Here is a 20,864-nt window from a genome sequence, read left to right as displayed (position 1 = left end):
GAAGCATCAAGAGCGACGCTAGACGGAGCGCACCTGCTACTAATTTTGCATTGGGAAAGGAAAGCACATGGAGGGGAACGAACGTGGGTCTTCGATTCTTGTAGATAGTTGTCATAATTCAAACCTAATTGTTGCATTCGCCATGGCATCTGAATATGCATCTCCAACTCTTGGATATCGCACAGGCGGGGTGGCACGTGTGGCGATGGGCGGCGGACTGGGATTGCGGCTCCCGCTTGGGCTAACCGGAGCGCCATCGCAGCGTCGTCATCCCCAGCTTGAGCATCACCGACCACCTCCGCGAAACTACCCCCCACCCGTCTCCAAACACCACCCGACTCCGCCAGCAGCCACCATGGCGTCGCCGACGCCCGTCGAAGACCAGTCGCGCTTGCTGGAGGATGCCCTGGGCGTGGTGCGCCAGCAGACGATGCTGATGCGGCGCTGCCTAGAGACCCCCGGGAAACTGATGGACGCGCTCAAGTGCTGGTGAGCCGCTCCCACTCGAGTTTCAAAACACATCGCTGACGGCTTCCTTCCATAGCTCCACTCTAGTCGCCGAGCTGCGAACCAGCAGCCTAGGCCCCAAGCAGTACTACGAGCTGTACATGTCCGTCTTCGATGCGCTGCGCTATCTCTCCGTATACCTCCGCGACAATCACCCCGTAAACCATCTGGCCGACCTCTACGAGCTTGTGCAGTATGCCGGCAACATAATCCCCCGTTTGTACCTCATGATCACCGTTGGGACCGTCTACATGGCCATTGAGGATGCACCCGTCAAGGAAATCATGAAGGACATGATGGAGATGAGCCGCGGCGTCCAACATCCTGTGCGCGGTCTCTTCTTGCGGTATTACCTCTCAGGACAGGCCCGCGACTACCTGCCTTCCGGCGATGGCGAAGGACCCGAGGGCAATCTGCAAGACTCCATCAGCTTCATCCTGACCAACTTTGTGGAAATGAACAAGCTTTGGGTGCGCTTCCAACATCAGGGCCACTCCAGAGAAAGGGAACAGAGGACCAAGGAAAGGAAGGAGCTTCAATTGCTCGTCGGCAGCAACCTGGTCCGACTAAGCCAATTGGTGGACCTGGACAATTACAAGAAAATCCTGGGACCCCTTTTGGAGCAAGTGGTGCAGTGTAGAGATGTCCTGGCGCAGGAATATCTGCTGGAAGGTAATAACGTCCAATGCCGTCGCTTGAATACGTTGCTGACATTGGACAGTCATTATTCAAGTGTTTCCCGACGAGTTCCACCTCCACACCCTCGACCAATTCCTCTCCGCCACATCACGACTGAACCCACACGTAAACGTAAAGGCAATTGTGATTGGATTGATGGACCGCTTGTCGTCATATGCGGCAAGGGAATCGGAGCAAGAGCCTCCCGATCAACGCCTGAAGACAGAAGAGGAGGCGGCGCTCAAGTTGCTCGAGGAGCTGAGGATTTCAAAAGAGACGGGCACAGAACCAGCGCACAATGGCGATGCGGCGAGTCACATTGAAAGCGTGGCAGATTCGACCGCTCCCTCGGAATCCACAGCCGTTGAACAGTCTGAGAACGTCGAGACAGAGTCGCCAGAGACGGCCAAAGAAGACGGCGACGTCAAGAAGAACCGTGGCATCCCAGAGAACGTCAAGCTCTTTGAAATCTTCTATGAGCAGGTTGCGGCTCTGGTCAAGATGCAACGACTCCCCATTCAAGATACCATTGCGCTTCTCGTTTCTCTCACAAATCTCGCTCTGTAAGACTGCTCAAGTCATTGCCATTCCAATACTGACTTTGGCAGAAACATTTACCCCGACCGCCTCGACTATGTAGATCGCGTACTCGCCTTTGCCAACGAAAAGGTGCAGCAATACGCCAATAGTGCGGATCTGCACTCTCAAGCCTCCCAGTCCAACGTCCTCAACCTCCTCCTTGCCCCCATCAAAGCGTACATTTCCCTGTTCACAGCATTGGCCTTGCCAAGCTTCGTTCCTCTTCTCCACTCTCAACCCTATCCTACAAGAAGGGCAGTCGCCGGCGAGGTCGCACGGAGTCTGTTGAGAAATCAGACCAAGGTCACGTCGACAGAAAATCTGGAGGCGGTGCTGGAGATCGTCAAGGTTCTGATCAGAGAGGGCGCGCAACAACCGACAGGGTACCCCGGCGGCCCGCTGCAGAGAAAGGGCATGGAGACGGACGAAACGATTGAAGAGCAAGGATGGCTGGCACGACTCGTGCACTTGATACAAGGACCCGACAACGACACTCAGTTCAAGGTATGGCAATACCCCAAAACGTTTGACCAGCATCTCACAGTCAACAGCTTCTTCAAATCGCACGCAAGGCCTTTGCCGACGGCAATGAGCGCGTCAAGTACACCACACCGGCTCTCATTACCGCATCTCTCAAGCTCGCCCGCAAGTTCAAGGCGCGGGAGCACCTCGACGAAAACTGGAATTCCCAATCCAGTGCTCTCTACAAGTTTGCGCATTCGGCACTCTCGACGCTCTACGCACGCGTTGGTGGCGCCGCAGATCTGTCGCTGCGTCTTTTTGTTGGCTGCGGCCAGGTAGCTGACCAGACGGGACACGAGGAAATTGCGTACGAATTCTTTGCACAGGCCTTTACCATCTATGAGGAGGCTATTAGTGATAGCCGCGCGCAGTTTCAGGCTGTGTGCGTCATTGCTGGTGGGCTGCACACGACACGCAACTTCAGCCGCGACAACTACGACACGCTTATCACAAAGTGCGCGCTTCACGGCAGCAAGCTGCTCAAGAAGCCGGATCAGTGCCGCGCTGTCTACCTCGCCAGCCACCTGTGGTGGGCAACAGAGATTCGCGCCCTTGGCGAGGAGGATTCCAAGGATGTGAGTGGCTAATTGCAACTGGGACGGGAGTTTTGTACTGACCATTGTGTAGCTCTACCGCGATGGCAAGCGCGTCCTCGAGTGCCTGCAGCGTGCCCTCCGCGTCGCCGACGCATGCATGGACACGGCTGTCAGCGTCGAGCTGTTTGTCGAGATTCTGAATCGCTACGTCTACTACTTTGACCAAGAGAATGAAGCTGTATGCCACCCCCTTCCAGTCAAAATGAATCCGAGCTCATCCGTGTTTTTGCAGGTCACAACCAAATACCTCAACGGCCTCATCGAGCTCATCCACTCCAATCTCAACACCAACGAGGCAACCAGCAGCCTCGAGAACCCGCGCAAGCACTTTGAACGCACGCTTGACTACATTGCGAGTCGCGAGTATGAGGGCGTCGTCACGGAAGCCAAGTAGGATGGAGAGACGAAAAGAGGGGTTTTGCTGTAATGTCGATGCGCTTGGTATCCAGTGATGATGAGCTTTCGCTGGTTGGGGACAGCGGCGGTGCGATTGACAGCTGCCCGGATGCACGCAGTATTGATGGCTGCAGCTGGCCAACCAGGTAGGTAGCCAACCCGATAGGTAGCCAGCCAGATAGGTAGCCAGCCAGTCGGCATCGACTGGATTGAGATGGGAATGAATGCAACTGGAGCGAATGGAATGGCATGGGGAGAGCGAGTGAGATGATCAGCGTCGAGGCGAGATGGGATAAAAACATGTCTATGTCTATTGTATGAAGTCGATGAATGGTCAATGGAGTGAAAGAATGGGATCGTCAGTGTGATAGTACTCGTGAGGGAGACTTGTGCGAGACAGATGAATTGAATCTCTCCCGCACTTTTTGGCTGTTCCCTTCCGCATTCTATCCTTCGGCCTTTCCAGCTTTGTCATGACCCTTGAAGTCATACATAAATCTTCCTATATCCAGATGACCCGGAGTCTGAACCAAAGCATCCGTTCGTTTTGTCACACACATTTTGCGCAATCTTGTGATGGGGTTTCACTCAGAAAAATCGGCAAAACTGACTCTGGAAGTCTTGTAACTTGCTACATAGCGACTACAACCTTTCTACACTTCCTATTTGCTCCGAGTGAAAGCCAAGGAGCCAGCAGCTCTATTGCCTTCCGGCACTCGTTCCATCCTCCGTGGGCAGACCCTCCTCATCGCCCGGCTCCTTGTAAGTTCCAGGCGGCACCTTGACACCGCGCGTCTTGCCGCCATCAAGGATATTAGACTCGTCGATTGCGGCAGTTTCGTCCTTCTCTGTTGCATTGATTAGCAATTGCCCTACAATAAGAGTCGAGGAGCAGATAATGCATACCAAGCTGCGCATCCGAGTCGGGGTCGACGTTGGAGTTGGCAACAGGGTCCTCGACAGGGGCGTCGTCGGATTGGACGGGGATGCCGGCCTTTTGCTGGCCCGGGCGCGAGGTGTAGCTGTTGTCCATGGGGGTTTCGTTGACGGGAGTGTCGGACATTTTGAAGGATTGGTTTGATTTGGTATGATGGGTATGAATGAGTTTTTTTGCTTGGAAGTTGAGATGGAAGGAAGTGATGATGTTTGTTAAATGATGGATTGACTTGATAGCGGTGGAAAGCCCGTCTTATGTACTCTGTGTGTCATAGCGTAGGTCAGCCCATTGATTGAATTCTTGTGGTCTTCCGCTGTTCGACGTCACTGCTGAGCGTGCTTCTTTCTCACCATACTCAAGCGCTACCACTGCAAATGATGTCACGGATCATGTCCGCGTCCGCCACGACTGTCCACTACTGGACCAAAAGTGCTAGATCACGATCGGCTGGAAGCCGAGCTTCGGCGACAGAACCACTTTGACCTCATGTTGCGAATCTGACAGCCATGACGACATGGCCAGCGGCAGAGTTCTTCGGTCTGAGGCTGATCGAAAAGCCAAATGTGGATATAGCGAGCACCACAATTCGACGATCGGATTTCTCGTGCTAATCGCGTGGAGAACAGCTGGTGCGTCAGCACTTGAGGGCAGTGGAGGATGCCAACGACCGGCGTCTAGCCATTAGACGAGTAGCGCCGCCGACCAACAAGCCATAATGTAGACAAGCTACGTTTTGCGCCAAATCGGAGGTTTGATGACGGTATCGTGGCGCTGGTGGCTCGAAGCCACACCCGCGGTGCGTTCCTGGCGCTAACCCACATTGAAAAGTCTTGACGTCGCGTCGAAGGAAACGGGGCGGAGTGCTCGAATGCTTCTTGTAATCGTATTATCGTACTTCGTCATTTGTCGAATGTGTCCAAATTTTGAATTCAAGATGTTTGTGTACAGGGAGCATTCAACCATCTTGCTTTTTGGGGACTTTGGCGTTTGAGGTCGTAAATTGACAGCTACAGGGAGCATTCAAGCACCCCACTCCGGAGTTGGGATTTTTTTTGCGACCCGCTGTGACAGGAATTGCTGATTGCGCTTGGTGGGGAATGGAATCGATCCGCTGGTGTCTGGTGCAGTGGTCTCTCTGAACAAAGACTTGCCGTTTAGCGCCTGGCTCTTGTGTCAGATACGCGAGACGTCGACAGAAGAGCGAAACGTAACAGCAGACAGCGGGTAATTGAGTCTGAGCATACGCCATTTCGGTTGGATCCAATGTCCGACATACAACCGTCTACACTTTCTCAGTGTCAGTAGAGCTAGAGAGATACGAATACAATCTTGGAGAACTCTGAAACCACGATCATGACCATTGACTCTTCTACGTCGAAGCTATGAAAACATCAGAGCAAAGGAGACACGCTGATCTCCAACCACCAGATTTTCCGCTTGTGAGAGACCTGAAACCGCAACTTGTAACCAGCCGAGCAACGCTGAATGGGTATTCGCCATAAGGAATTCCTGAACCGTTGATGTAGTGAAAGAGCAACATTTAGAGGCTTTCAGCACAGAGAAGAGTCTCTGCCACCTGAAACTGTTGCGCAACGTAGTCGTGGTCATGATCGTTTGTTGTAAGGGTGGGCACAACATGCCCCATGTCCGTTTGGAGGTGAATCCGAGTAGAGGTTGGCTCGTAACCAGCAATTAGACCTTAGCCTTTCTGCTCCTGCTTTGGTGTCAGCGAATTCTTGAAATCGGAATACACATCACTAACCTCTTCTTGGACGCTTCCTTGGGCTCTTCGGAAGCCTCTTCGACAACAGCCTTGGCCTTCCTGCCACGCTTGGGCCTGGCAGCAGGGTCAGGCTCGTCGTTGGCACCATCGACAGCGACGGGCTCCTGAGTCTCGACAGCTTTCTTGGGCTTTCTGCCACGCTTGGACTTGGGGGCAGACTTGGGCTCCTCAGTAGTGGCAGGCTCCTCAGTGGTAGCAGGGTCTTCAACATCAGCAGTCTTGCCCTTTTTGCCACTCTTTTTGCTGCGCTTGGATTGAGGAGCAGGTTCCGATACCTCCGCGGCGGTATGCTCCTCAGCAGCAGACTCCTTCATATCGGTCTTGGCCTTCCTGCCGCGCTTGGGCTTGGAAGCAGGTTCGGGCTCCTCGTCGATAGCAGAAGAAGGCTCCTGAACATTCTGGTCAGCATCTTGAACGACAGCCTTGCTCTTCTTGCCGCGCTTGGACTTGCGAGCACGAGGATCCTCATTCACCTCAGCAGCAGAAGCGAGTTCCTCGTCGGATTCGACCTTGGGGGCGGCCTTCTTGGAGCGGGATCTCTTCGCCTTGGTAGCGGGGGCCTCGGGCTCTGCGATGACAGCCTCGTCGTCCGATTCGATCTTGGGGGCAGCCTTTTTGCCACGCGCCTTCTTGGGCTTGCTTTCAGCCTCATAATCGCTCTCGGCTTTGACCGCCTGGGCGCCTTTCTTCCCGCGCGACTTCTTAGGAGCAGGAGCCTCATGCTCAGCCTCGTCATCCTCCTCCTTCTTGACACGAGAGCGCTTCTTCGACTTCTTGGGAGCATCATCTTCCTCACTGTCGTCAGAGTCCTCGTTCTGCAGAGTTAGCTGGGTTCCATGTGATACGAAAAACTTCAGGCCTCACCTTTTCCTTCTCCAGGCGCTTCTTTGCCGTCTTGGAAAGGAACATGCCCCTTCCCATGCCAAGACGATTCATCTCGACGTCCTGCGTGCATTTAGCGGTTAATCCGGTCCGGAGTGACGATGGAGAGCAATCAAGTCCATGTGGACAGAAAGACAGCAACACTTACACCTCTCCAATCGTCATCGTCGACGTGGTGCTCAGCAATGGCTCTCATCACCTTTTCCTGAAGGTCTTCGTCAAGATCACCGAAGCCCTCGAGCAATTCAAAGTCGCCATCGAGAGCCTGTTCAACGTTCTTCAAGACTTCGGGAGTGACACAGCCCCTAGTAAAATCAGCACAAAAAAGCAGTATCGTAAGGATCTTGAGACACACCAGTGTCTGTACGACCAAGATGATCTGTCTTCGTAAGGTACAAGAGTGGCGAAGCGGAGTTCATCCTTCTGGATCTTGGTTTTGGCGTCCTTGCAGGGCTTGACATGGCAGCCTGCGCGCTTGTTCGGGGAAATCTCTGGTGATTTGTCAGAGCAAACGTTGTGTCAGGAGAGAGGCGCTAAGATCCTTCATTGAGGCGAAAAAGACACTGTTTGTGAAGGAAGACGTGTTTTGAGGGAAAGGCGTACCGATCTTGTAAGCGGTATGGACAGCCATCTTGAGCTTGGGCGAGGATGTCTTGTGTTGTCTGGAGAAGGCTCACGTGGTGAGCTTGAAAAAAGTCGCCCAGATCCGAAGACGGACGAGGGGTACCGAAGCGATTGGGTGCTCAGCAAGCCAAAGCAAAAATGCAGAGGAGGATGGCTCAAGGTTGTTGTTGAAAGACGGAAGTGGTCGTCGATGCAACCGGGAAAGCAGCTTGCGCTCGGACCACGCCAGCGAGCTTAAGCTGCCCGCGAAATTGGTGGCCGCCGCCACTGCAGTCTGACGCTCCGGCGCAAATCATGGACGTCACCCACGGCCACATCATGTTTTTTCAAAACCTCCCTCGACACCAAACAACCGCCGCCGCGCGCGCCCAGCAATGCTCCGCCAATACCGCAGATGTACCTGACCCTCCGCAATGCGCCCAGTCGATCCTTTCTGCGGCCGGTGACCCAAAAATCGATCCTGTACGCTGCTGCAAACCGCCAAACTTTTGCGCCTAGATTCCTCTCCCAGTCCGCATCATGTCGCGACCAAGCCTCCTCCACAGAGGCGCCTCTTCCCCGATTACGTTTCCCGAAGTCGCCTCGAGACAAATTGGCACCTGACCCAATTGCCTGGGCCGCCGAGTTTGATCGCTACCTGCCGCATAGTCTTCGAAAGACGCATCTGGATAGACCCGATTTCACAAACGAAGCCGAGGTCCACGACCTATTGGCCAAGATTATCTGCTTCTTTCTGGATGAGTCGTGTCAGGATGATCCGGTCGACTTTTTGACACACCTAGCCATTGCCGAGGGGAGGTGGGATGCTGTGACTTGGGTCGTCAAAGCAGTGACAGAGCTCAAGCCGCCTGATCCCGTCAAACTCGAAGATGTAGACCCTTTCTCGGCCATCCAGTGGGAAAGCAAGTCAAATTCATTGAACGAAGTCACTGGACATGCAATATGGGCTGAAAAGATCACCGACGGGACTCGGACACGCTCTATAGACGACATTGTGCGCTGGTCTCCTCTAAAATGGGTACGCTCTCGCAGTGGGGCAATAGGCCGCATATGGCAGAGTCTGGGCAGCATGATTGTTACTGCTGTTAAAAGCCCACCAGATCAGAAGGAGAAGATCATGTCGCACGTTCTTGAAAACATTGCTCATCTGCATCACAATGGAGTCATTCCAGAATCTGTCTACGAGCATGTGCCGCCGCACACTCCATTCTCTCTCTGCCAACCGCCGGTTCTACCATTGCTGGCACCTCGAATTTACACAGCAATATCTGACGCTGCAGTCCAAGCGCAAGTGATTGGATCCGAAACCGACACTAGGAGCCCCTTTTCGTTTTTTGGATTTTCAAGACCAAGCGCTCGACCAACTATACACACGACATACGGGCTTGGTCCAGAAGTCTGGCTCGAGCTAATTCTCTGGTCGTGCTTGCGAGGACCTTGGGTAACCGACGGAATCGAGATACTTTTGAAGCTCAAAAACTCCACCTTGGCCAATGGCAAGCAATGGAGTGCCATCTACTGGAGCAACCTCGCAGGGCAGCAAGTGGACGACCCGGTCGACATCACTTGGCAAGACAAGGCGAGGTTCGAAAGGATGCATCCTGAAAAGGCAGACTCTGCTCTGGTCGAAGGGACAGTTACTGTGGAGGTGGTGGCAGCATCGATTGAAGCTCTTCTCAACAGCATCAACGTGGGAACCAAGGCCGGCCATATTGGATGGAGTCTCGATGCCATCATTCGCAAGATGAAAGAGCTCAAGCAACTCCTTGGGAGATCAAACCAGGGGCTGGTCGGCGCTACATGGGACTCTATCATTTTCCGTCTGGTGGAAGCTGGCGTTGCAAACCCTGACTTGGATCCGGAGGCTGCTGAGAAGCTCTTGAAAATCTTTGCAGTCACGTACCCCGGCACGACCAGGTACAGCAATGCCCCTCGAGAGGGTCCTAAGACGCTTGGGGCCCCATCATATATCATGGATCCTTCGGCCGCGCCCTTAGGATTCTTCCATTCTGTCATATGGTCGTACATCAAGACAGGCGATCAAATCAGAGCTGTCCAGGCGGTCGATTCATTAGTAACGCTCACAGATTCCAACAAGAAGGCACTGGTGGCAAGATTTTTCCGAAACCTCAAGAAATGGAGCGAGAATACAAGAAATACGCCTCATGAAGTCCCGGCCCAGTTTGACAGCAACTTGGCTCGTGGACCAGATCCTGTCTTGAATCCAAACATTCCCCCTGCTATTCTTGCTGCCCTGCTCGGGCTCGCCCGGGAGTCTGAGGCCTACAAATTTGGGGAGTGGTTACTTTTCTCTAAGGACATTGACGGTCCACTCATCCCTGAACCACTCTACGACCATCCAAGTATTGCCGCCGAAGTCATACAATTTGGACGTGCCGTCGGAAACCAGCAACTCGTCATCAATGCCATCAACCGACATAACGAATCAGAAATGTCCATGCGCGTTATTGAGGCCATGCTCGAGACACAAATGTATACCAGCGACTGGCGCTCTGTCGAGGATGTCCTCACACTGCTATCAAAAGAACAAGATCGCGATTTCCTTGCCCATGTTGCCGCCCGCTTGGCGAAATACGTCCTGATCCTGCAAAAGCCCGATGTTCATAAGGAGGATCAAGTACGCTTGGAGCAGCTAGAAGCTGCTTCTGTCGTCTTCCGCCGCATGGTCAAGGGCTTCTTGGGCGACTTGCCGCCGCTCAATGAGCTCGACCGCTTCCACGGCATTATCAGCGTCCTGGCTACTGTCGGTCCTGAGTGGCAAACGTTCTGCAACTCGCTCTTCAGTCAGAAGCTTCTCCGCTCGAACTACCGCAAGCTCGAGAATTGCATATTCGAGGAAGATATGCGCGAGCTGGTTGAGGGTGTTGCACGCTCTCGCGGTTCTTGGGACGCCATGCGTCTTGTCAAGATGTGGTGCGAGACTGAGAAGCATGCAGTACCGTGGCAGGTATCGACATTTGAATACAAGCCGGAGCCTTGGCGTTATCGGCAGGTGCTGAAGCCATCGCCCTCGCCGCCTCGGCGCACGCAAACTAGCGTCGTCGACGTGTCGCCGCGCGTCCAGCTACAAGGCCTCAAACCACCAGCCTCATTGCCGCTTCTTCGCATAGTGTACCGACAGGCGTCACGCGAGGATGAGGAGCTGGCCGTGCAAGCTACCAGGGACGACGGCAGTCTCGAAAATGATCCTTACCACGCGGATAGTGTCGAGGTGTGGCTCTGGGCGACGCGAGCCCTGCGCAACACGGGCATGAAGGCATGGATGATCGATCGCGAGTTGGGCCCACGGCCGGTAGAGGCGCTGCGGCCCATGGCGCAAATAGCAGAGGGCGACCTGGCAGAGCTGAGGTGGGAGAAAAAGGGGAATGCGGACTTCGAAGTCAGTCCTGTCAGGATGGCAGTGAATGAAGCGCAGGCGACGAACAAGACAGAGTATGTGGTGGAGAAGAACGACGGATTGCCTGGCGAAGAAAAGTCCGAGGCAGTCGAGGCAAAGGACGAGGCCCGAGGACCAGATGAGCTGCCGCCAAACCAAGACCAAGAGCAGACGTCCCATCAGGACCTTGATCCAGATGACTCGCAGCCCAAAAGAAGCACGACTTTCTTCGAGCAAGAGCGGCGGTGGCGTCGTCGCTATTTCCGGGCTCTGGAAGAAGAGGAAGACGACCAGGCGTAACGACCTCGGTGCTTCGTACATAAGGGTAACCACGTAAGAAAGCGACGGAGCACATATTACCATACAAATCGGCGTCATGTGATTATACAAAGTCGGGCGTTGGACGCGAGGCTATCTGCTTTGTTTCTTGTTTCCACTTTCTGTTGGTGGTTCTTTACTGGCGATAGACATTTCCATGTTCATACTGGAGGCAGAAGCGCTCTGTTTCCCTTTCCAGTCGTCGGCCAACATTGTGCAGACTGGCAGATCCCGAGTCATATTCTTTGTATAGGCTGAGTCAATCAAGAGCAGAGAATTTTCAATTATGGCCGCGAGGTCATGGTAGCGATGATTTTGATGACGGCACAGTGGGTTGCAAAAGAACTGGCGACTCCAAGGCGATGCAGGGTGCTTGAATGCTCCCTGTAGCTATCCTTTCAAAGCTCAGACGTCCAAGTCTTTACGGGGCAAGGTGTTCGATCACTCCCTGTGTTTTCACATCTTGATTTTAAACTCATTACAGGGTGAAATGAAGTCTGGGAACATAACTACAAGGAGCATTCGAGCATCCCATCCGAAGTTGACATTTCTTTTGCGACTCGGTGACGGAAAACCAAGGTCAAGCTAGTGCGCACACTCGGAGTCTTCCATACCACTCTCATTCTGGAGCGGCAAGGAAGCGCTGCTAATTCAGTGCCAACCAGCTTGAATCGTCTGAGTGCACCCTGCACATTCACTGCACGTATGCTTCGGTGAGCGTCCGATGCTTCATACTGCACTGGGGATCCCCAGACCTTGCGTTTGACAGGGACGAGGAAAGGAAAGCTGAGGAAATCTTCGTCGAGAGCTTGGGTGCACATTGGAAGCGTGAGGAAAGAGCGCATGGCCGAGGGTGTGGAAGGAGCGCACAGAGCTGGAGGCAGTCGCGTCTTCCACGCGGTCAAGGCACAAAACCCGACACGCCCTCAACACCAACTTTCTCCACACACCCCCAAACCTCACGTCGCATTTGCTGCACACTTTTCGAAGGATGCTTGCACGCACCTGATCCTCTACTGGTTTCGCTGATCGATGCAGTCCAAGATGCCTCCAGACTGGACTGCTGGGCCGGCCGGCTGTTCCCTCACCTGTGGTAAGCGTTTTCCTCATACCTGAAGTCCTTCTTGCTGATGATGGAAACCCAGAAATTCGAGACGCAGAAGCCGAAAGAGCGATCGCCCTAGTCAAAGATGCCGTCCCAGAGGATTCGCGTCCACGAGCTTTCAGCACTTTTGACGAGGCAGCGCAATTTGTCCGCCAACTTCTGCGACCGTCAGGATTTCGCGTGCATGATTACGATGACCACAATCACATCGAGGCTTTCAACGCCATATTCAGAGTCGTGATGGGAAGGTTGAAGACTGGAGTGCTTTCCTGGCCTCAAAAGGACTCGCTGCCGCAACCTACCGACCAACTCACTTCGAAAGCACCCTCTCCCTTTCTAATGCAAAACGGCATGGTCATGCTCTCGGTTACGGCTCAGCCAATCTCCCCGTATCATTGGTATGCTCAAGGCTTCGAAGCTGGGCGTGAGCAGAATTCAGAGGAACTGGACGAACTCCGCGCCAAGATCAAGACGCTGCTGGAAGCGCAGGCCATAAAACAATGTGGTGACACCCAAGAAGACTTTGATACGCCAATTCTGCAGGCAATGATCTCTGAGCACGAGCAGAGTATTCCAGCATTTGCTCAATCCATGGTCCCTCAAACTTTTGACCAATGGCTCGCGGAGGTGGGAGACTCCATCAGACTCGATGCGGATAATCACGAGGGTTTCCAAGATCAACCGCAGCTTACAACAGCATCCGTACCGACGACACAGCTCGTTGGAGCTTGGCATGAGGAGAGCGGCCCTCAGAGCACATTTAGGCCTCTAGTGCCCTATCCACTTCCTCCGTCCACGACAAGTGACCTCCAGCTTAACCAGGCATTCGAGGAGAGAAAGTATCTGGCCGAGGAGGCAAAGCCAACGACGATGAATCCAGAGCAGAAGTCTACTCAGAACCCACCCATCCAACACTCGGCCTCCGAACGCTCACTGAAGCGCAAACGAATCGAGGAAAAAACTCATGCATTCGACGCTAAAGGTACCAATCTAGCCATCGAACATCCACAGCGAATCAGCCTTGAGCATGAGAAGTCATCAAGTCTCTATGTTCACCGCTACCCAGAAGGTCGAACTATCACGTACAATGACAAGGGCAAGTCGAGCGGGTTTTATATGTTTACAGTCGACCGCTGCAAATGCAAATCCGTCAAAATCCAGCGCCCCGATCCCGCGCACTCCGAGCACCAAATTGCGGTCAATCAGCTTCTTCACCTCTCTACGAAGGGCGAGACTTGGAGAACGAGCTGGGACGTCCGCTTTGCTGGTGCTGAAGCGCCTCGTCTCAGCGGTAAACAACCCAGGTGGATTTCAGAGGCGCGTTTCACTCAAGTCGTCACTTCAAGCACTTTCCAAACGAAAATGGAAAACGATATCAAGAAGGACGCGGCTGCAATCGTCGACTTTCTGCGCAACTACAGTGGTACTACGTGAGTAGCATCATGAACTCTTGCTTGGAGGGACGCATCTTCCATCGCAATCTTCTGTCGCGATCTCCTGTCGCAATTTTCCGCAGAAAACGGGATATATGTGAGGTCTGGCTGATGAGGTCACAAATTTTCGCTCAATTAGCAGTCGCATTCGGCGCGAGCCATGATCTGGGGCAATGTTTTGCAGGAAACGGGATGAACAAGAGGGGTGGCTCATTAGCCCTCAGGATATTGCTTAATTAGCTCAAATACAATCTCACGTGTTATGTCTCTGATGGCGCGCTTTTTGTACCAAGTCTTGCAGTGTGCTCTCAGCTCCAGTGTGGAGCAGACTGACACTTGGGGTGAAAGTGAGCTGCAGCTTGTAGGCAAAAGGTCAGGATAACGTAGGGTAAGGCAAATCAATGAAGGGCAGGAAGGCGGTGCAGCTTTCCAAAAAGGCAAAAAGAAACGCCATGTACATACGTTGGAACGACCCGGCCGCCAGGAGTCTGATAGAAATCATAATCTCTTGAGGCTGACTGGAATTGAACCGCGGCTTAGACGATACACCCTATAGCTCACACACCTGCGGGTTTTATTCCTAAGGTGTTGGTGACAACGATGTTGAGACTGAGTCCTATTCCGTTGCGCTAACCAGCTTGTTGAATGGTAAGCGGCACTTGCAATTTATATGTTGATTCAGGTCTGACGCTGCAGGACTTGGGCGGTTTCAAAGTCCGAAGCTGAGCGCTGACGGCACATTGACAGTGTTGTTGACGTTGAGCGTCACGTCTTGCCATCCTCAGGCAGGTCCGGCGACCTTTGAAAGATGCATGTGTGCTGGATAGTGTGACGTCACACTTTGGACGTTGAGGCTTTGGTGTTGGCTCCTGGATACGTTGAGAATGACGAGCTTCGCCGTGCTCACATGGAGCTCCAGTGTCATTGTCTTCAACAGCTCAAATCTCTAAGTCTTTACAGGTGGCAAGGTGTTGGATCACTCCCTGTATGTATGTATCTTGACTCCCTCGCCCAACAACGAAGTCCGAGGACATGAGTACAATGGGATTTTCAGCCAGCGAAAGAGCGCCGCTGCGCTCAGGGGAACCAGCCATTGGGCGGTGCTCTGCCTTGCGCTACTGATGCCAAAGAGCCGTATTTTCTTTGCTTCCATGGCCAGACCCATCTGTCTTCGGCTTCAAACACACACACACTCTCTCTCAGTCTCCCGTTCTCCTTCTCCGACTGCTTGATGCAGAGGTTATTCTGAGAGCCGATTTCGTGTTGGTGCTGCTGGTGCTGATGCCGTTCATGCGACGCCTGCCATTCGAGCTTATGCTCCATAAGTTCTCACTCGGCCTCGAGCAGAAGCTTATGCTCCATAAGTTCTCACTCGGCCTCGAGCAGAAGCTTCTGCTCGTTGGGCACCGTCTTTATCAACTGGCCATCTGAACCAATGTACGGGTGCCAAACCCCATTATTGATGTGTGGTCGGTCACAACACGACTGGCTCCCCTTTCAGACAGTGAACCTGAGACGTTCTTGATCCGTCAAGTCTTTCTTGGACTTGAACCGGCCAGTCCTTGCGTCATGTGCATCGTCCGAGCTCTCTTTGGGGACCTTTTTTACTTGCCTCGCCCTTGTAGTTCAGAACCCTATTGAAGAGGGTTCGATGAGTGGGTCAAGCGGGATAAATCCTTCTTTCCAGCTGCGAGGCGCTCTTTTCGCTTCAAGTCTTAGACATCCTAGCCGTTTTCATCTTTGGTGCCAATACCTCTGCGTGGTTCAGGGTCCTCAAGATTCTACGGGAATTGAAAGTGTAAGGAGCCTTCAGGTGGTGGCTGTACCCTTTACCCATCTCCTCGCCGATCTTTGCTACAGCAACCGCGTCAAGTTCTTGCGAGGGCCACTCCTCAGGCACAATCTCAGGCTCGGTCGACTTCTTTTACGCCCGAGTCTTCTTTTTCCACTTGTCACCTGTCTCCTTCTTCTTGGCTTGCTCCTCGTCAGAAGAAGATTCTGATTCCGAACTGGATGAGTCTTCCTCGTTGCCTGCTCGGACTTGTTTTTCCCGCGTGGGCCAGTCAAACTGCTCGAATCGATGTCGCGTCCAAGTTCAACTTGACGCTCTCTCTCTCTGCTCGGCCCGGTCTGCAGTCTCACGCAAAACGGCTGCTTCCTTCACAGCTCCTTTCGTTGTCAGACTTCCAGGCTGGACTGTCGGACTGGCCTTGGGCGGCTTAGTTTCTCGCGATTTGCGTGGGGGCGACAGGCTTTCTGCCTCGCTTCTTCGGTTGCGCCGAGGCTCCCTTGTCGTCATGGCGGTCCTCGGCCTTTACAAGGCTTTCAACATCCACAGGAGAGTGGTGCGCTCATCACTGCATTCGCTCGTGAACTCCTCGGGGTTGTCGTCCAAGTGAAGGGGGCGTTCAATGTTGCCACCCATCTGTGGTGGGTGACGCGGTGCCCCAAGCAATCCAATGTGATGTTCCTCGAGTTTTGACCGTCCTGCAACTACCCGGTGATTATCAGGACCGCTCCACGACAAATTGACTTGTGCATCATGTGTTTGCTCCCCGTCAACCCAGACAAATAGAAGGGTATTTGTCCATCTCCCTTCTAATGTTCTCTCAAGTGTCAGATTACCGTGAAAAGGTCGTAGACTTTCAGCTCCACAGCCATTGGATTGCGAGTCGTCTTCAATCACTTCCTGGAGGCAGGACTGCCTGTTGCGCCTCCCGCGCCATGTCTTCGCCTTGGGCTTATTTTCCCCTGCCATAGCAAGGGTGATTACTACCGATGCTCCATTTGAGAAGACACGAAATGCTGGACCTGCCGTCTTTCATGAGCAAAACCCGTACGTTGCCGCCTTGGTTCGCCAACGGCATCCTCGATGGTGATTCCAACGCTTCCAAGGACCAGATTACGACATATGTTGGAGCTGTCGACCGCCTTGACGTCTGGGACGAGGTCCTTGACATGGTCGATGTCGCTGGCTCAGACCGTGGGGACATTTCAATCTGGGACCACGTATCGTCGCTTTCCGTGGTGTTGAGAGGGATTTGCTCGAGCCAGATCTTTATTGAATAGTGTGGATGTTTCGGTTGACGACTGCGAGCTCCAAGGGGATAGATAGGTAGTATGCGGACCACTCCCTTGGGCGCTTGTTTGGCCCACATTGGAGACTATCGGAAGTCGCGACCCGCTTCATCTTGTTTATCAGTGGGGGTGTTGGCGTCGTGGATGTCGTGTAGTGCTGGAATCAATTGTTGGGAGGCGAGACGGCGCTCCTTCTAGGAATGCAAAATGTCCACCCTATATTGATTTGTCTCCTGCGGCGGCGGCAAAATTGTCGTTCTCCAGGTAAATTCTTGCAATTCACAAAGACAGGATGGAGATTGGACGTTTTGGGAGACTCGTTTTATTACTACCAGAAAGGAAAAGCAAAAAAAGGGAAAGGGACAAGGGAAAATTTCGACAGCAAAACTCCGGAGCCAAGACGGAAAAAAAGGCTTTTGATACCACCCATCAATCACCACTTGGAGAGAGAGCACCACTGCACCTTTCCATCCATCCTTCCCACGTAGTAGCCACCCACCCCCAGATTTCCGAAGAGAAAAACGAAGGAAAACAAAAGAAAAAGGATCCCGGATCAATCGCCGTTCCGCTGACGACGAATCAGAAGAACGAGACGATGTGTGAAAAAGCGGTGAACCCACGCCCCGAGACCTGAAAAAGCATTCCGGGGCGGTAAAAGACGAGTGATGTAGGCGAACTAAGGGACGGAAAAAGCAGAACGTGACGAGGGGATAGACGAGCAGGTGAACTAAGTAGGCGGTCGCAAGTAGACATTAAGGTAGGCCGCATGGTGTGGTCCATCCTATCCTACATGATGCGCAGGCCGAGAGACGTAGCGCATAAGCGAAAAGTCGAGTCGAGGTCCTGGAACGCAAGTGACGTCTTTAGGTGCCCTTCGAATGTTGCTGCCGCTGCTGACACTAACAGATGTTGCCGATACCGCTACGGCGGTAAAGCTGTTTGAATCGAAGAAAGACTCAGTGGTATACTCGAAGAAAGGACCAAAAACGTCGTGTTGCGCCGAGCTCCAGGGCCGTAACGTCGTAACGTCGTTAGAGGCAGGTTGAGACGTGGGTGCGCCTCACCGTGCCGAGCATAGGACCTGCTCCTATGCAAAGGGCGTCTTGACAAACAGACCACGCCGACTCTCAACCAAACATGACGTAAAATGAGTCCCTTGGTAAAAGCCAGCGCTAAGAGAGCCCTGCTCCCAACTCCAGAATCAAAAGACAAGGGAATGCCGGTGCTAGACGCGACGGGGGCCAAACGTCCCGGAAATGGGCCCAGACTTTCTGGCGAGAGGGCTGGCACGCGGCTGCAGCGTGTCCGGGTCCTTGGCACGCTTCTTCTTTCGCATGGGCGTGATGATGGCGTCGGCAGAGGCGCCAGTGCGCACAGGTCGAGAGGTGGAAGCGCGCAAGGCAGGGTCGTCCGGGAGGCGAGCAATGTCCCGGTAGCGGTTTTGGTTCCGTCGGAAAGACGTAACATTTCCCCTGTCAAAATGCTGGAGCATCTTCTCGCTCATCTCATGGGCAGCCGACTTTGCTGGAGTGTGGCCAGCGTGAGCCTTCGTAGGCGATCCGTCGGCGAGGGCGTCCGTCTCGTTGGCCTCATCGCTCTCGCTCTCCTCACCAAAGTCGATAAAGTCGGCGACGTCAAGCATGTCTTCCATGTCAAAGTCATCGTCATCTTCATCAAAATCTTCGTCGAGAAGATCATCATCACCCATGACGTTCCAATCGCTCGTCATGCCCAGTGCCAGGCTGTTGAGGTCTGACCCGAAGAGACCACTTAAAGCCATCAAGTTTGACAAGTTTTGGTTGTTGGCATCACTATACTCGCTTTCGTCGGCATTCATCAGCTGGCTCTTGGGACTGTTGTTTGCAGTACTACTGGCAGTGCTGACAGCCCAAGACGAGTTTTGAGCCTTGCCTGGGATAAGCACCATGCGCTTGCCAGTGCCATCAATGTAAGCCAAGGCCCTTCTGGGATCGACGGCGAAGAATCCAGGCATGGGTCCTTTGCGCTTGTTGGGCTTCTTTGGGGGAAGCATCTTCTTGGTGCGCGGGAGCGGCTTCGGTGTGGCGCTGCTGGCAGAGGAAGTGGAGTCACGGTGGATACGAGCTGGCGTGGTGATGGTGGGTGGAGGTGGCAATTCTTCATCAGTGGTGTCTCCTTCGTCGGCTTCAAGACTGTTAGCATGCATTGGATCAGAAGGAAAATCTGGACCCTACTCTCATAGCCACTGGAGCCAGCTTCTGACTCAGAGTCTGACTCGCCATTTTCATCATTGTCATCATCCCAGTCGCTGTACTTGTCCTTGTCGTCGCCGAAGTCCCAGTACGACCTCTCGCTGTCACTAGCAGCGTCATCGAGCACGTGGTCGGGATCGTTACTGGCTCGGAAAACCAAGGGGTCGTTTTGGAACAGGTCGGGCCAGTAGCTGTTGAGGTCCTCGGACGAGGTCTCGTCGCTATCAATGTCCGAGACAGTGTGAACTTGGTCGTCGAATCTGACGCGCCTCGTTGTCGGCTTGTCTTGAGAGTCGAGGAGTTCCTCACTACTTGGTCCGGGTACCTCAAAACCAGTCACACCCCAATATTGAGGATACAAGCCATTTTCCTCGTCAAGGGTGAAGAAGTCGTCATCAATCAACCCATTCTGAATCAACATGGAGACGTCTGGACCATCTCCATCGACGTCTCCGAAGTCGGTCTCGTCGTCCGAAGAGTTTTTGTAAGACTTGCGGAGGGCTCTCTCTTCCAGAGTCTCGTCGATGTACTCGTCGTTGTCAGAGGGATCAATATCTTCGACGGCCTTGTAAATCTCGTCGTCGTCGTCATCGTCAGAGTCAAGCACATGCTCAGTGACGGGAGCCGGGCTGTCGTTTTGCTCGCCTTCATACGTCAAGAGACCATTGGTCTCGCCGAGGGTTCGTGCCATTTTTCTGCGGGGGAAACCGGCGTCCTTTTCGTTTTCTTCGCCGTCATGACTCTCTGGATTGGACAGGATGCTAGTCGAGCTAAAGGTACGTTTCTTGTTGAGACCAGGCCTCAGCCCGTCTTCTTGGGTTGACCCCGCCTTGCGGTCTTCTTCCCGACTCATGTCAACAGAGTCGATGCGGATGGCAGGGCGCTTGCCTTTACCCAGGCCAGAGCCGCCAGACGGGGCAATCATCCTTCCTTCATCTTCGTCTCCATCCGCTTCATCCGCACCGTCTTCCTCGTCTTTGCCTTGGTCTTGACTGTTGTCTGACCCTTCGCTAGTGTTGGTGCGCATTGCACCGGACGAGACGGTATTGTGGGTCGTCTGATGCGAAGGCGTCTGGCTGTTCGCCTTGATGGGGGAGAATTGGTGGTTGCCGGCCAGGAGGTCGGCTGGACCGCTGCCTGTGATAGTTTGAACGGCACGTGCGGATGCCATTTTGCGCCGTGAATTGACTGAGTAGAGTTGGGGTGTTGTGACGGAGTGAAAATGTCGCTTTGTCGAGGCGTAGTTGCAAGGGGTAAAAGGGTTGTAAGAGTTGTGAGTGAAGAGGGAGGGGTGGGGAGGTATTTTAGAGGGTGCGGCGGTCAAATGTTGAGTTCTTTTCGCCTTCAGACGATGGTACTGATTCGTTTTGTAATCTGTAGGACCTGAGTGAGGCTGGAGGGCCGAGATTCAGGTCGCGGGTTCGTCGAGCCCGTCAGGATAGGCGGACAGTGAAGCTTTGCCGCTGTACTCGTGGAGCTCCGGGTAGCAGGAGGAGTGATTCTGCCGTGTAGTCTTGGGCTTCGAGCGAGTTGCTTGAAGCAATCGGAGCTAGTGATCGTCGTAGAGTAGATGTAATTCTCGATGGGCTGCCGGGACTGGAGGGCGCACCAGAGCGCGCACCCTCCAGCAGGGGATTTACAGCTCAGCGACAGCCAGCGGCATTGTTCTCGACGAAAAAGGTGTTGGATTTAGGATTGGACTGGTAAAAAGTGATTTGGTAAGGCGACTTCGTTGTCTGGTGTCGAGTGGTGATGTTGGGGGAGAGGAGTGACGGGCGAGAGGTGGTCGAACATTTTG

General features: G+C 53.6%; 6 protein-coding genes across 6 annotated transcripts; 3 read left to right on the top strand and 3 right to left on the bottom strand.

Moving 5' to 3' along the window:
* Positions 1 to 355: 355 nt before the first annotated feature.
* BKA78DRAFT_244495 (vacuolar protein sorting-associated protein 35) lies at positions 356 to 3,276 on the top strand (the record flags this gene model as incomplete). The annotated part of the gene is made up of 7 exons (XM_066884034.1): positions 356 to 489; positions 545 to 1,179; positions 1,229 to 1,748; positions 1,794 to 2,268; positions 2,316 to 2,861; positions 2,914 to 3,060; positions 3,115 to 3,276. The coding sequence occupies 7 exons, from the start codon at positions 356 to 358 to the stop codon at positions 3,274 to 3,276; spliced, it is 2,619 nt and encodes an 872-aa protein (XP_066749515.1).
* Positions 3,277 to 3,893: 617 nt separating this feature from the next.
* On the bottom strand, positions 3,894 to 4,429 carry BKA78DRAFT_340065 (uncharacterized protein). The gene is made up of 2 exons (XM_066890309.1): positions 4,185 to 4,429; positions 3,894 to 4,126 (listed from the first exon to the last, which is right to left on the bottom strand). Exons 1-2 carry the CDS (start codon positions 4,339 to 4,341, stop codon positions 3,978 to 3,980), a joined length of 306 nt encoding a protein of 101 aa, XP_066749514.1. The 5' UTR covers positions 4,342 to 4,429; the 3' UTR covers positions 3,894 to 3,977.
* A 1,284-nt stretch (positions 4,430 to 5,713) lies between these two features.
* Positions 5,714 to 7,662, bottom strand: BKA78DRAFT_14392 (uncharacterized protein). Its single transcript, XM_066882833.1, has 7 exons — positions 7,484 to 7,662; positions 7,236 to 7,371; positions 7,029 to 7,185; positions 6,863 to 6,943; positions 6,472 to 6,813; positions 5,978 to 6,387; positions 5,714 to 5,929 (listed from the first exon to the last, which is right to left on the bottom strand). Exons 1-7 carry the CDS (start codon positions 7,509 to 7,511, stop codon positions 5,908 to 5,910), a joined length of 1,176 nt encoding a protein of 391 aa, XP_066749513.1. The 5' UTR covers positions 7,512 to 7,662; the 3' UTR covers positions 5,714 to 5,907.
* A 163-nt stretch (positions 7,663 to 7,825) lies between these two features.
* Positions 7,826 to 11,610, top strand: BKA78DRAFT_302859 (uncharacterized protein). Its single transcript, XM_066887488.1, has one exon. It carries the CDS (start codon positions 7,899 to 7,901, stop codon positions 11,199 to 11,201), a length of 3,303 nt encoding a protein of 1,100 aa, XP_066749512.1. The 5' UTR covers positions 7,826 to 7,898; the 3' UTR covers positions 11,202 to 11,610.
* A 1,550-nt stretch (positions 11,611 to 13,160) lies between these two features.
* Positions 13,161 to 14,031, top strand: BKA78DRAFT_302856 (uncharacterized protein). Its single transcript, XM_066887487.1, has one exon. The coding sequence runs from the start codon at positions 13,195 to 13,197 to the stop codon at positions 13,756 to 13,758; it is 564 nt and encodes a 187-aa protein (XP_066749511.1). The 5' UTR covers positions 13,161 to 13,194; the 3' UTR covers positions 13,759 to 14,031.
* Positions 14,032 to 18,060: 4,029 nt separating this feature from the next.
* On the bottom strand, positions 18,061 to 20,237 carry BKA78DRAFT_291460 (uncharacterized protein; the record flags this gene model as incomplete). Its single annotated transcript, XM_066885900.1, has 2 exons — positions 18,061 to 18,998; positions 19,049 to 20,237. 2 exons carry the CDS (start codon positions 20,235 to 20,237, stop codon positions 18,061 to 18,063), a joined length of 2,127 nt encoding a protein of 708 aa, XP_066749510.1.
* Positions 20,238 to 20,864: the final 627 nt, after the last annotated feature.

Source organism: Phyllosticta capitalensis (assembly GCF_038381095.1).
Source record: "Phyllosticta capitalensis strain CBS 128856 chromosome Unknown BKA78scaffold_1, whole genome shotgun sequence".
Taxonomy (NCBI): Eukaryota; Fungi; Ascomycota; class Dothideomycetes; order Botryosphaeriales; family Phyllostictaceae; genus Phyllosticta; species Phyllosticta capitalensis.
Note: the sequence above shows the minus strand (reverse complement) of the source record. Positions and strands in the feature narration are given on the sequence as shown.